This window comes from Grammomys surdaster, unplaced genomic scaffold, assembly GCF_004785775.1.
Source record: "Grammomys surdaster isolate TR1022 unplaced genomic scaffold, NIH_TR_1.0 126051, whole genome shotgun sequence".
Lineage (NCBI taxonomy): Eukaryota > Metazoa > Chordata > Mammalia > Rodentia > Muridae > Grammomys > Grammomys surdaster.
Window position 1 is genome coordinate 228,830 of NW_021620862.1, and position 13,828 is coordinate 242,657.

Here is a 13,828-nt window from a genome sequence, read left to right on the forward strand (position 1 = left end):
AGATCAGTAATAAAACTAAGAGTCTGAATCCTTAGGCCAATGATTTTTATGACTCAATTCTTATTTTGAGTGAAGAACAACCCATTCTTCTAGAAAAACCATGAGGAATACTTCTCAGAATTTCCAGTAGCAGTGACATTCTTTGTAACCTAATGAAGCAACAAGGTAGGAAAAGTTGCACATCCTGTGACTGCTCTCTTTTATTAATGAACTGTCTTTACTCACTTGTCATTTCTCCTTAAACTTTGAAGAAGTATATGGCTCTTTTGTTAAAAAATGATAAATAAAAATGGGCACAAGTTGATTAACTTCAGAGAGAAGTGAAAATAATTTGGATCCAATAGCCTCACCCAAATTATGCAGCTAGAGTAGAGAGCGAGTTTAAAAGCCAAACTGTGGTATGTTTTATCCAGCAAAATTTCAGCACAAAGTTATGAGCAGATAAGGAAAGGCCCATCATGAATGTATAATGGTCTTTCTTTACATTGCAGAGTACTCCAACATGCTTATTTTCACCTATTTTGTATCTCAATTTTTAATGTTTAAGATTTAATTATTTTATTTTATTTATATGGGGTGTGTGTGTGTGTGTGTGTGTGTGTGTGTGTGTGTATGCATGTATTTATGCCATGGGTATGTAGCGGACCCAAAATAATCCAGAAAGCATCAGATCCCCTGGAGCAATAGTTACAGGTATTTGCAAGCATGTGACATGACCGATAGGAACAGGAAAAGAACTACAAAAGAGCAGAAAATGCTCATAAGCACTGAGCAATCTCTCCAGCCATGGTACTTAATAAAAGACAGGATTTCACACTCTAGTGCTTTCTTCTACCCATCCTATCCCGGAGTTTACTGTTGAGCCTAGGCTGAGTTTGAACTCATACTACCCTCCTGTATCACTTTCCTGGGGGCTATGACTATAGACACATACATACTATTAGGCCTACATTTCCATCTCAAAATACTTCCAAAATAAGAATGCCCTTACAAACAACATCCACTCCCTAATTGTGTTACAGAAGGAAGTTATACATGTTGGATTAAATCTAACATTTACTTGTATATCATATGTTATAGAGAAAGCATAGGTTTATTTTTTAAAGACACAGAAACTAAACCAGCTTCTTGTTTTGTAAATCTGTTCTATTATATCATAGATACAATACTTTAACCCTTTGGATTTAGAATACTTAGAAATAAATTTATTGTTGAGTTGCTATAAAGTGAAAGTATAAGAACTTCTTTGTATAAGATAGATGTAAATGTGTAAGAAATGTTCTATCTACTGATGGAAGAAATGTGATTCTGTGTCTCAGGGAAAATGATAGGGACCTAGTAGGGCTTATTTTCCTTGGGAGGAGTGAGATGAAAATCCTGAATACTACAAAATTCTAATCAGGGAGGAAATGGAACAGTTACTTAAAAGCAAGTTTTGGAAGAAGGAGAGCAAAATCAATATAAACGAGGTTTACAATAAATAACTCACAATGAAGGTTCTAGTTTCCTAAAAGTCCCAATATCATAGCCTTGGTCAAAAGAAAAGAGAAATGACTATTTACATAGAATAAAATACTAGGGCAAGGTGATTGAAGAAAAGTCAAAAGGAAAAGCAAGAAAATTTTCAACATGCTGTCCATGGAAGCCAGAGAATGAGGAATGATCTAAGCAGGTGGAAGAAGACAGAGGAATCAAAAAAACCAACTAAGTGTTTGTATATGAGGACTATAGAATGAAAGAAAGCTGTAAGGTGGAGTTCACAGTGTTGTACATTCTCTCTGGAACTGTTTGTAGGTTTACGGTATGGTTCTATGCCTCTTCTGATACTGAGAAGAGAGATTCTTCCATAAGATGCTTAATAAAGCCTGAGATAAATCTAAGCACTATGGAAATTCAATTACTCTATAATTTCAAAACTCACAATAGTGAAAAGGTAAAACAAACCCTAACCCTGGCATATCTAGTCACTATAGGACAAGGTACATCCTCTACCACTGAGTCCAGACAAGGTGAGCCAGTTATTAGAACAGGATCTGCAATCAGGCAACACAGTAAGGGACAGACCACACTCTAGTTGCCAGGTTACCCACATGAAGACCAAGATGCACATCATATATCCAACCTAGGCTTGCTCTTTTGTTGGTGATTCAGTCTCTGGGAGCCCCCAAAGGCCCCAAGGGTCCCAAGGGTCTATTGCTCTTCCTATGAAGTTTCTATCTGCTTCAGGTCGCTCAATCCTTCACTCAACTCTTCAACAAGGCTCCCTGAGCTCCATCTAAAGATTCTACACCATCTCACAAGGACACTTGCTCAACTATGTTCTTGACTTTTTAAAGTGTCACCTTGAAAATCATCTTAAGGAGTGGAGGCATAATGATTATGTTCACATTATTGAAGGGGAAAACTATGGGGAGAAGGAAGAATGGTGAGAAAACAGTGATTCCAGTTAGAAATATGTCACTTCCTAGATAAAATAATTTCCAAAATAAGTTAATCTCAGCTGTCCTACATGGATCACAGCTGTCTTATGCTTCTCATATTTATAAAGTGAAGAGAAAAATGGATAAACATTTGAAAGAATTTGGGGAAATATAGACTCCATAAATGCTAGTTATCAAATATGTTGAAATGTGAGACCAGAAAAATAGCTCTTCCTGATATGATGCTGAATATGTCAATCATATAGGCAAACATCATGTTGTGGAAGTTGGGGAATTGAGACTAAAGAGATGAAGAATTAATGAAGAATTCATGTGGAGACTTGACAGCATTTGTTTTTGGGTGATGAGCTTGCCATTTAAAAATAGGCATGATCTCAGTTGCCTCCTGTTTTAAACTTTTATACAGTCTTTCCCTATTAGTCTTAGACCTTTAGGTAATTCCTCAGACCCTAAGAATCCTGGGGCATCCTAATGTCCATCCATCTCTCCCCTTAGAGTAACCAAAGAGAAGAGTGTGTGTGTGTGTGTGTGTGTGTGTGTGTGTGTGTGTGTGTGTTTCCTTTAATAATCTAAGGTCTTGATTTATTCCTCAAGTAAGAACAATGATTTCAGATTTCTTCAGTAATTTTGTCATTCCCAAAGTCTAGTCCCAAAATTACTAGAAAGTCAAGTTTTAGTCTTTAATTATAGACATTATTCAGAAATGGCTATAATAGACTACTTCTGTGTTTTTCAGTGTTCTGGTTGGTTTTTGTTAACTTGACACAGATCTACATGCATCTGGAAAGAGAGAAACTTGATTGAGAGAAATGTCCCTGTAAGACAGGCCTGTAGGAAAATATCTTAGGTATTTTCATTTTTAAGTTGTTAATTAATTAATATCCCAAAAGCTGCCTCCTTCCACTTCTGCATCATAGAATCCCTCCCTTATTTTTCCTCTCCATCTCCTTAGAGAGGTTGAGCTCCCCTTCCTATGCCTCCACCATGGTACATCAAATCTCTGGCACATCCTCTACCATTGAGGCCAAACAAGGCAGCCATGGAACCTGAGCTCTACATCTGCTACATATGTGGTAGGGGCCTCATTCCATATGTTCATTGGGTGGTGGCTCAGTCTCAGAGTTCTCAGGTGTGCCGATTAGTTCACTTTGTTGGTCTTCTTGTGTGGTTCCCATCCCTTCAGCACCTTCAGTACATCCCCCAACTCTTCCAATGTTGGGCTGGGGCTATCTACTTCTGTTTCAATTAGCTCCTCAGTAGATCCTAGGAGAACACTTATGGTATACGGGTCCAGCAGTGGAAACACAGGGAAGCTTTCCACCATGGCAGTGCCCAATAATACGAGAAGTCTGTGGGTTCCAAGAGTTTTATTGACATGGCGTGTGATGATCTAGATGTACACCCGCCCCCCCCCGTTTTAAGCCAGGGAGGACCTGACTTAAATAGGGAGGGGGAAAAGAGGAGGGGCTGGGAAAAGTAATAACTTAATTAGCTCTGGTCTTTAGGTAACTCATGAATAAGGAAATCTCTTGAGGCTGAAGCCTGTAGTCATGCCCTCTACCTGTGTGTGAATGGTGAAGCAAATCTCTCTGGGAGGGGCTGCTTAGTCAAACGTGACTGCAAGGCACAGGTTAATGGATATGTAGACTGCATTTCAGGAGTCTGGAATCTGGGGGTGTGGCGAGATATGTGCTACCCCTGCACAGGCAACGGACACCTGTTGGGCCTCCTGCTATCTCAAAACCAGTGCTTTACCGGGGAGACCCAATCATCCCTTCACGGTCCTACAATGGTAGGCTCCTGTCTAAAAGCATAACAGACTTTCATTAATAGCTTCAAGCATACGTGCTCGCCCATGGGATGGGTTTGAAATTGAACTGGCTGTTGGATGGTCATTCCATTGTTGTTTCTGCATTTCTGTTAAATAGGACAAATTTTGGGTTGTAAGTTTAGTGGGTGGTTTGATGTCCTCATCCCTACACAAGGGGTTCTGCTAAGCTACAGGATGTGGTCACTTCAAGTTTCATGTCCCCACTGTTAGGCATCCCAGCTCCTGCCTTGACTTGTAGGAGCCTGCCTCATCCCACTTCTCTGGGGCTTCCTAGAGATTTCTTCCAATCTCACACCCCTGCTGCTACAGATTTCCATTTATTTTCCTGGCCCTCTGATGCTCTCTCCTGTCTCTCCCCATAACTGATGGTGTTTTTCCCATTCTCATCCTCCTGTTACACTTTATGAAAAATGAAACTAACAGATGTTATAACAAGTGGATTTAACAGAAATACACAGAACCTTACACACACACACACACACACACGCACACATTTTATTGTTTCTCTGTTAAGTTTCTGTTTGTTTGACCTGTATATTAGTGAGAGTGGAGTGTTGAAGTCCCTGACTACTGTTGTGTGGTGTCCAATTTGTGGTGTGAGCATTAGTAAACTTTGACAAACTTGGGGATTCTTTTATTTGGGGTATAGATATTTAGGATTGAGACACCATTGTGGTGGACCAACAATTTAAGGGAGGTCAACCATACATAGCATTAGAGTTTTTTATTAATAGTCAACCTTTGTAAGACAAGAGTAAATGAACTTTCTGGTGGCATAATAAGTAACAATTGAGATATTATTGAAGAGATACATGAACACATATGTAGAAAATCACATCTTCTACATACATGTATATGTTTTGCTAAACAATGAAAAATTGAGTGTAACCATATGATGTATTATATTCATACCTTGCAATTTTATTTGAATATATTAAAGAATAAGGAAAATCACAGATTCATTTGTTCTTTTACATTTCAGGGACCCAAGCAATGATGATCAACCAAACAATCCTGAAGGAATTCATTCTTGTAGGCTTCTCTGTTTACCCACATGTACAGACCTGTCTCTTTGTGGTCTTCCTTTGCCTATATATGGCCACTCTTGCAGGCAACCTAACTATCATGGGTTTGACTTGGGTGGAAAGATCTCTCCACACCCCTATGTACTTCTTCCTCAGTGCACTCTCCTTCTCTGAGACATGCTATACCCTGTCTATCATCCCCAAGATGCTGGTGGATCTGCTGGACAAGGACAGCCACATTTCAGTCATAGGCTGTGGCCTGCAGATGTGTTTCTTCCTGGGCCTTGGAGGAACAAACTGTATTCTTCTCACTTTGATGGGGTACGACCGATTCTTAGCCATCTGTAACCCCCTCAGATATCCTCTGCTAATGACCAATGTTGCATGTGGACAACTTGTAGCCTCTGCTTGGGTTGGAGGCTTCTTGATATCACTAATTGAGACAACACTGATATTCAGAATGTCTTTCTGCATACCTAACCTCATCAGACACTTCTTCTGTCATATGAGGGCAGTTCTGAGGCTGTCGTGCACAGACAGTAACTTTATAGAATTCACTGTAACACTGATGTCAGTGGTGGGTTTGGTGGGTACATTCTTGCTCATCCTCCTGACTTACGTGTTCATCCTTTCTTCTGTCCTCAAGATACCTTCAGCTGAGGGTAAACAAAAGGCCTTTTCTACCTGTGCCTCACACCTCACTGTGGTCATCATCCACTTTGGTTTTGCATCTGTTGTTTATATGAAGCCAGAAAACTCTAGAGGAGATGACACACTCATAGCAGTTCCATATACTGTCATTACCCCATTTCTCAGTCCCATCATATTCACACTTAGGAATAAGGATATGAAGAATGCTTTCAGAAAGATCATGAGAAATACAGTAGTCTTGAGGAAATAACCTTAGGTTGTTATTGTTAATATATTATTTCTTCATTAGTCAGTGGAGAATTGGCTATGTCACCTCAGTAGAATGGTTTGGATAAAGGAACAAGCTTTCACCTGAGCTTTTTAGGTATTTTCTAAGTTTGTTCAACAAGTTATATAAATACTTTATTGCTCTTTCTTCTGCTGATATGGGGATTCTACCAGCTAATTTCTGCATCTGCATAATTCACAAGTGAGGAAGAAAATATAGCAACATGATAATCAGCAATATGACAATGAACAGATGTCTTCTTTACCTAATGATTTAAATGTTAGATTTTTCTGGCATAGATTGTAATGTCTTTGGTTAGATTTTCCAGTAGAAAAACTATTTCTGTGATGATATATATGTTGTAAAGTTGAACAATCAGCTATTTGTACAAAAATGTATATGCATATTATATACACATTCAGAAACACACAGACTCACTTAAGTATTCACAGCATACTGATGACTGATTAATAAAAATTTTATTAATGCCATATTCATGAATGTGCCATTACTTGACTTCTAAGTACTCACTTTTAAGCATAGGAGAACTCTTTAAGATATTCCAGTGAATAAGTAAGATATCAATTCCTACATGATCTGTGATTTTTGGAATATTTGATATTGGAAATGTATTTCTTTACTCTCTGTTTCCAAGATATTCAAATACTATTGCTGTGATATTGAGAAATTTGACTCCCAAATAGCATTTTTGAAAATTTAAGCAAGGTAAACAATATATAAAACATTTAATCCCAGGTAAAGCTAGTGTTAAATGTTATACTATCAGGAATAAAAAAGAAACACTGTACAAATTATGTCTTACAATCTGGACATAGCAAAAAAATTCCTTGAAAGCATTTTTCATTTTTTTCAGTTAATTAACTATGATTTCTATAAAAGGTATAAATTCTGTATGACAACACAGCACATATATGAGGGTTTAAAAAAAGACAATTGAAATAATGAATGAAAATAGTCACACATAGCATGACGAAGCAGTAGGAAGTACAGGTGAATGAACCCCTGTCAACTAAACTGCCCAAGACCCTAGGCTTGGTTTCTCAAAACATATTCTACTGTCCTCCTCCTTCCGATTACTCCCATCCCCATTGCCTGGTTGGTGCCCCAAATTCCAGCAATCTTCGGCTACTCAGGTATAGGCCTCTACAGTCAGAAACATAGAGAACCTCCTGTCCCATTCCACATGCTGCACAAAAATCCAAGTAAGTTGCGAGAAGTGGTTCAGAAGTCAAATAAGCCACCAGAAATTCAGGTGACAAAACCCCAAAGACCAAAGCAAGAACAAAAACAAAAGATCAAAACAACCATTTAACAAATACAAACCAAGAAATCAGCACCTAGACCTATAATCATCCCAAACTCAGATCCTTAAATGCCAGTGTAAGAACACAATCAACAGCCAGGGCAATATGGTGACACCAGAGCTCTGCTATACTTTGGCAGCAGGACCTGAATATTCCCATTTAGCTGAAGCAAAAAAAAAAAAAAAAAAAAAAAAAAAAACCTTAAAACCAACTTTATAAAGATGATACAGGTCCTTAAAGTAGAAATTAAAATATCCTTTAAAGAAATTGAGAAAAATAGAAACAATAAATCGAAGAAATCAATATATCCTTTTAAGAATGAGAAGAAAGCCAGGGGAATGGGAAAAATGTTAAGGAAACTGATCAAGATCTGAAAATTGAAATAGAAGCAATAAACAAAACACAAACTGAGGGAAATGATAGAAATGGATAATCTAGGAGTGCATACAAGAACTTGAGATGCAAGCATCACTAAGAGATTCCAAGAAATGAAATAAAGAATCTCAGAGGAAGAAGATATGATGGAAGAAGTAAATGTATTGATTTTAAAAATGTCATCTGAAAAGCTCCTGATACAAAACATGTTTGGAATTTGGGACTCTATGAAAAGACCAAATCTAAAAATAATAGCTAAAGTGGAAATTTAAGGGTTCTTCAGAAAATCTATTGTATCTGATTGTGTTTTGTTGGGGCAAACACACAAAGGAGTGTCTTCCTGAAGTGGACACAGGTGAAAGGATGTTCTGCTAAAGCAAGCATGTGGAAGACATGTGATGAAAGACACTTTGCTAAAGACACACACACATATTAGTTCAGCTTACATGCATTGTTGAACTCCATTTTTCATGGCTCCATAGTAAGAAACACCAAAAAACTTCTCAAGAGATTCCTGTTCTTCTTGCTACTTCCTTGGACTTGTGTCAATTGGCAGAGTGATGTCAGCTGTTACAGACTCACATGGAGTTTTGTTAAGATAGATTCCTGTGTGGAGGCAGACATATAGTGAGGCAAGACTCATGGAGGACGTATGATGTTTTGATAGAGTAAAAATATGACTCAAGAGACAATGACACGGGCTTGGCTTACTTGCATAGCTAGCTTTGCAATGCTTATTGATCTCTACTTAATGGAAGGAGGCACACCAAAGGCCATTTCCTGATATTCCTGGTGGTTCTGGTACCTCCTGCTGACTTGTTCTGGTTTGGCTGAGATCTGGCTGTCTCTCCTAGGTTGTACCACAGTTGGTGATTCATGTTTGCTATCCCAACATGACCAAACTGTTCTACTGGTATATTGATAAAGTACCAAGCAGACTGAGCTGCCAATGCTGACTCCTGTGAATTGAAATGCTGGTTTCCTGATGAAGCAGGTGGGATTTGCTTTAAAGAATAATTTCTAAGCCAATCCACTTCTCATTCATGCTAAAAAACTTTCTTTTCCACTATCTCTGGTGGGTGGTAGGCTAGAAGGGAAGTGAAAGTGTTCAACAACCATTATTACAAGTAGACTTTGGCTATCTTCTTTTGGATTTGTTGGAAGAGGATTACTTTCTTGTTCTTTCTAGGGTATAATTTCCCTCCTTGTATTGGAGCTTTCCTGCTAATATCCTTTGTAATGCTGGGTTTGTGGAAAGATATTGTGTAAATTTAGTTTTGTCATGGAATATCTTGGTTTCTCCATCTATGGTAATTGAGAGTTTTGATGGGTATAGTAGCCTGGGCTGGCATTTGTGTTCTCTTAAGATCTGTATGACATCTGTCCAGGATCTTCTCGCTTTTATAGTATTTGGTGAAAAGTCTGGTGTAATTCTGATAGGTCTGTCTTTATATGTTACTTGGCCTTTTTTCCTTACTGCTTTTAATATTCTTTCTTTGTTTTGTGCATTTGGTGTTTTGATTATTATGTGACAGGAGATATTTTTTTCTGGTCTAGACTATTTTGCGTTCTGTAGGCTACTTCTATGTTTATGGACTTCTTGCTCTTTAAGTTAGGGAAGTTTTCTCCTATAATTTTGTTGAAGATATTTACTGGCCCTTTAAGTTGGGAATCTTCACTCTCATTTATACCTATTATCCTTAGATAGCCACACAAAGATATTCCACCTCTAATAACAAAATTAAGAGGAAATAACCATCACTGTTCCTTAATATCTCTTAACATCAATGGACTCAATTCCCCAATAAAAAGACATAGGTTAACGGACTGGATATGTAAACAGGACCCAGCATTTTGCTGCATATAGGAATCCCACCTCAGTGACAAAGACAGACACTACCTTAGAGTAAAAGGCTGGAAAACAATTTTTCAAGAAAATGGTCCTAAGAAACAAACTGGAGTAGCCATTCTAAAACCTCCAGCCCAAGAACACAAAGGGAAAGACTCATGGCTCCACCTATATAGGTAGTTGAAGGTGGTCTTGTCAGGCATCAGTGGAAGTGGAGGGCCTCGTTGCCTGATAGTTTGGATTCCCGAGTGTTGTGGAATTTGAGAGCAGGGAAGCAGGAATGGGAGGATGGTGGGAGCACACCCTTATAGAAACTCCCAGAATGTTATGGATTAGATATGATAGAGACAGGCCACCAGAAGACTAGATTCTAGAATTCAAACAAAAAATATCTTGATACTAAAATTTGTTTTGAGAATTGTATATTGCAGAATATACAGCCTTGGTGTATCTACTCATCAAGCAAGCTGAGCAGACCTGTTCGAACCTCTGATGTCCTGGAATCTCAGCTGAATGCAGTGAAGACACAGATGTCAGAGGCTTATCAATTTACTCTTCCCCCAGCCCATCTTCTAATATCTCAATGCCCATAATCAGCTTGAAGAAGTTAATGAAGAGTTGGCACCCCTATTCCCTGGGCTTGGGGACTGAGGTGGTTAATATTGGGCTGTCTTTCTAGGGAAAAGTAGTGATTTTGTTGGAAGAGGGAGGAATAGCTAGGATTTGTTGACTAGCCATAACCTATTGGTAGAAATCTAAATGATTATTATTAAGCTGAAGTTATAATTTCTTAAATGGTACAAAATTTACTTTGATTACAAAGTTAAGGTTTTCATTGGTATCAGTTTCTTATTGATATAGAAGTGAGATTAATATTGTCACTATCATATGCATTGTGCCTATATAACACATTTAGGAATACAAGGCTTAGACCCAGTGTTTCTTTAACTTTTTTAACTGCTTTGAGATGGTTAGCCTGTGAGTTAAGGGCCTATAGTAAATTCATAGTTCTGAGTTTATTGTTAGGGTGTTTTCTATATTTTATTTAGAAATAGCTGAAAGGAATTAACAGACAACAGTCCAGATTGCCTTACACTGATAGTTGGTTTTCAAGATGTCAGAAGTCCACAGAATTGATGTTACAAACATTTCTGTTTTAAGGTTCATTTTGATTAGAGACCTGTCTGCTCCTGACAGCTTCCTGTCTTGGATTCTAAGAAGAAATTGAGCATTTTTGAAGTTACTTCAGTTGTGGTGAGAGAGCCACTAGGCAAGAATTGCCTCTTTTCATCTACAGACAAATTACTGCCCTAAAAAGGACACACTTGCAGAATAGTCGACTGATTATATCTGCCAAAACAGAGTAATTAGCCCTTAATAATTCTGCATCACTAGGTCTGTCAGATGATCCTGGGTCAGAAGGCTGAAGATCAGATGTGCCAACATTTTGTAGTATAGGGACTGTCCAGGTGTTCAGTGGTCTCTATAAATTGGCTAAGTTTTAGAACCTATGTTTTGTGCTTCCCATAATTGCAGTTAATTCAGTCATTCTGGATTTCAGATGGGGTTGGAGGCTTATAGTCTAATAGCCAATCCTAGCTATTTACTTGGAGAGAAAAGATTTGAGAGGATGGTTTTCAGCTGACATTCATTCTAAAGCCAATAAAAAAGCCAGGTTCAGAACTAAGTCTTTTAGTTAGGAGAGATGACAGAGGATCTGGCTAGTCAACAAAATGATGGACTGGGCATTAGATCTATCTTGTACCTTACTGATACAAATTGGTGTAGTTATGCTCTAATTGTATTTTGAGAGAAAAGTGTTATTTTATCAGGAAGGGTGATATGTAGGAGGAGCTAAGGTGGGAGGAGTAAAGAGAGGAAGAGGAGAAGTAAGGAGAGGAGAAGGAGAGGAGGAGCTAGGAGATGAGAGGGGGACATGGAAGCAGATGTTTGCCTGTCTCCACCAGTCAAAGATAGTTGGTATATCTAGGTTGAGTATTGGGTTACACTTCTGATTGTATGTGCATCTTGTTATTGAGTATTACCAAACTTATAAAGCCTTTGATTAACATTTTAAAAAAAGAAAAATAAAATACACTGGTAAGCCAACCAGGCTGTATTGAGTTGTTACAATCATGACCACATGATGCATCCACCAGGCTCCAACGGACTATCACAGCCCTAGTTTAACTTGATGGGTCACAAAAAAAGAAAAAAGGAGACCTGAATGTGGGGAAGGGACTTGCAGTCAGGCGGCAGGGGTGGAGGGTGGGAGGGGAATATTAAAAAAGGAGTAAGAGTAATCAGAATGTATTATATGCATTCATGAAATTGTGAAAGAAATTTAATCATAAAAAAATGTAACGACAAATAAAGTAAAGGTGAGAAATAATTTAAGCTACGAATGGGAATAGAAGAAAAGGAAGATTCTCAGCTCAAAGGTCCAGAGAAATTTTCAGCAAAATCATAGAAGAAAATTTTCCTAAAGTAAGAGACGCCTTAAAACAATACAATAAGTTTACACTTCAATGTTTTTTGTTTTAAATATATTTTTCCATTGTGTTCCAGGCTGTATGATGATCAACCTGTAATGATAGTACATCAACCAGCTTTTATTATGATTTCTGTAAATTTATCTGAACCCTTGTATTCTGAAAAAGGCATACAAATATTGGAAAAATTAAATTATGCTCTGGCAAGGAGCCAACAGATGATTGGGCTGGTCATTGCCTGTGCTGTTGCTGTCATAACTCTAATAGCCAGTGCTACTACTTCTGCTTTAGTTTTAGTACAAAAGGTACAAACAGTTAGGTTTGTGTTAATCATCATGTAGAAAATCTAACCAATTTCCTGAGCATACAAGTAGATTTGGATATACAGCTAGAAAAAATAATTGACACATTGTATGATATAGTGTAGATCATAGAAGATGAGATACAAGGAATGAAAGTCAAAAGCCATTTGAAATGTCATGTTCAATATCTATGTATTTTTATAACTCCAAAAATGTATAATGAGAGTCAACATAATTCATCTTTCAAGTATTAGGGCACAATACTAACATTTCTTTAAATTTTTGTCCTCCATAAAGAGATTGAAAGTTTAAGAAATACAAAGCCTTTGTCTTTTTCTGCTGCTAATGTTGCAAATCATATTCTGAAAATGTTTTTACTTCATGGTCCTCATTTACATCTCTCTTATTGGATGTAGCAGGACTTGGCTTTATAATCAATTTATGGCATGCCTATTATCTGCTTTTTTCATAGGAATCATGAAGAGTTTTTACAGATGTCAAAGCATAGTTATATAAATTCAAGCTCCAGTGTGTTCCCTAGCAGAGTTTGCTAGTCAATGACAGGTAAGGTTGTCTTGAAAATCTTCTCAACCTAAGACAGGCCACAAATACAAGATTATTCAAATGCCAATGATGGATAAGAGCTATGTTTTTAAATGACAACCCAAGACATGCACAACCTTTTGCTCCATGACTGATAAAGTATGATGGTCTTATAGATTAAAAAAAAAAAAAAGGTAAGATTCTCTCAGAAGTGGATCAACCTAAGACAGGGTATGAATGCTACTATTCATGTATCAAGGGCAGGAAAAGTCCACACTTCTTGAGGAGACACTTAAGATGGGCACAGGCTTTCTATGCCAATAGCTGAAGTAGCTTTGCTTTGTATAGATTTAAAAAGGGGAACATGTGGGGAGCACATCCAGACTTAACTTTGGCTGACTTCTTGCTTGTGATTAATCACGAGTGAGTATCTGTCTCTGTTTTTAGTGTAGACATGTGTTATATCCTGCCAAGTTCCTCCATTTACACATACATCATTGAGAGACTTCCAGGGTGAAGGAAGTGGACTTAGTCAAACATAGATACTATGTACCATAAACATTTGTGGTCATTGTTTAACTTCCTGGAATCTATCATCCTTTCTGTTCCTTGCCTTCAAAAGACAACAAGAATATATACTCAGTCCCGGTATGGTACTGACCTGCAGCCCTCTCAAACCTGTCTCTTGCATCTTCATTCTGCCTTTCCTCACACAGTCATTCATGG

At 37.8% G+C, this 13,828-nt stretch overlaps 1 protein-coding gene across 1 annotated transcript; it reads left to right on the top strand.

Annotated features, from left to right (window-relative positions):
* Positions 1 to 5,251: 5,251 nt before the first annotated feature.
* LOC114610694 (olfactory receptor 10X1-like) lies at positions 5,252 to 6,244 on the top strand. The gene has a single exon (XM_028755303.1). It carries the CDS (start codon positions 5,266 to 5,268, stop codon positions 6,196 to 6,198), a length of 933 nt encoding a protein of 310 aa, XP_028611136.1. The 5' UTR covers positions 5,252 to 5,265; the 3' UTR covers positions 6,199 to 6,244.
* The last annotated feature ends 7,584 nt before the right edge of the window (positions 6,245 to 13,828 follow it).

Excerpts from the sequence above, each read along its gene's own strand:
- LOC114610694 (XM_028755303.1), top strand. The coding sequence starts at position 5,266 with ATGATGATCAACCAAACAATCCTGAAGGAATTCATTCTTGTAGGCTTC.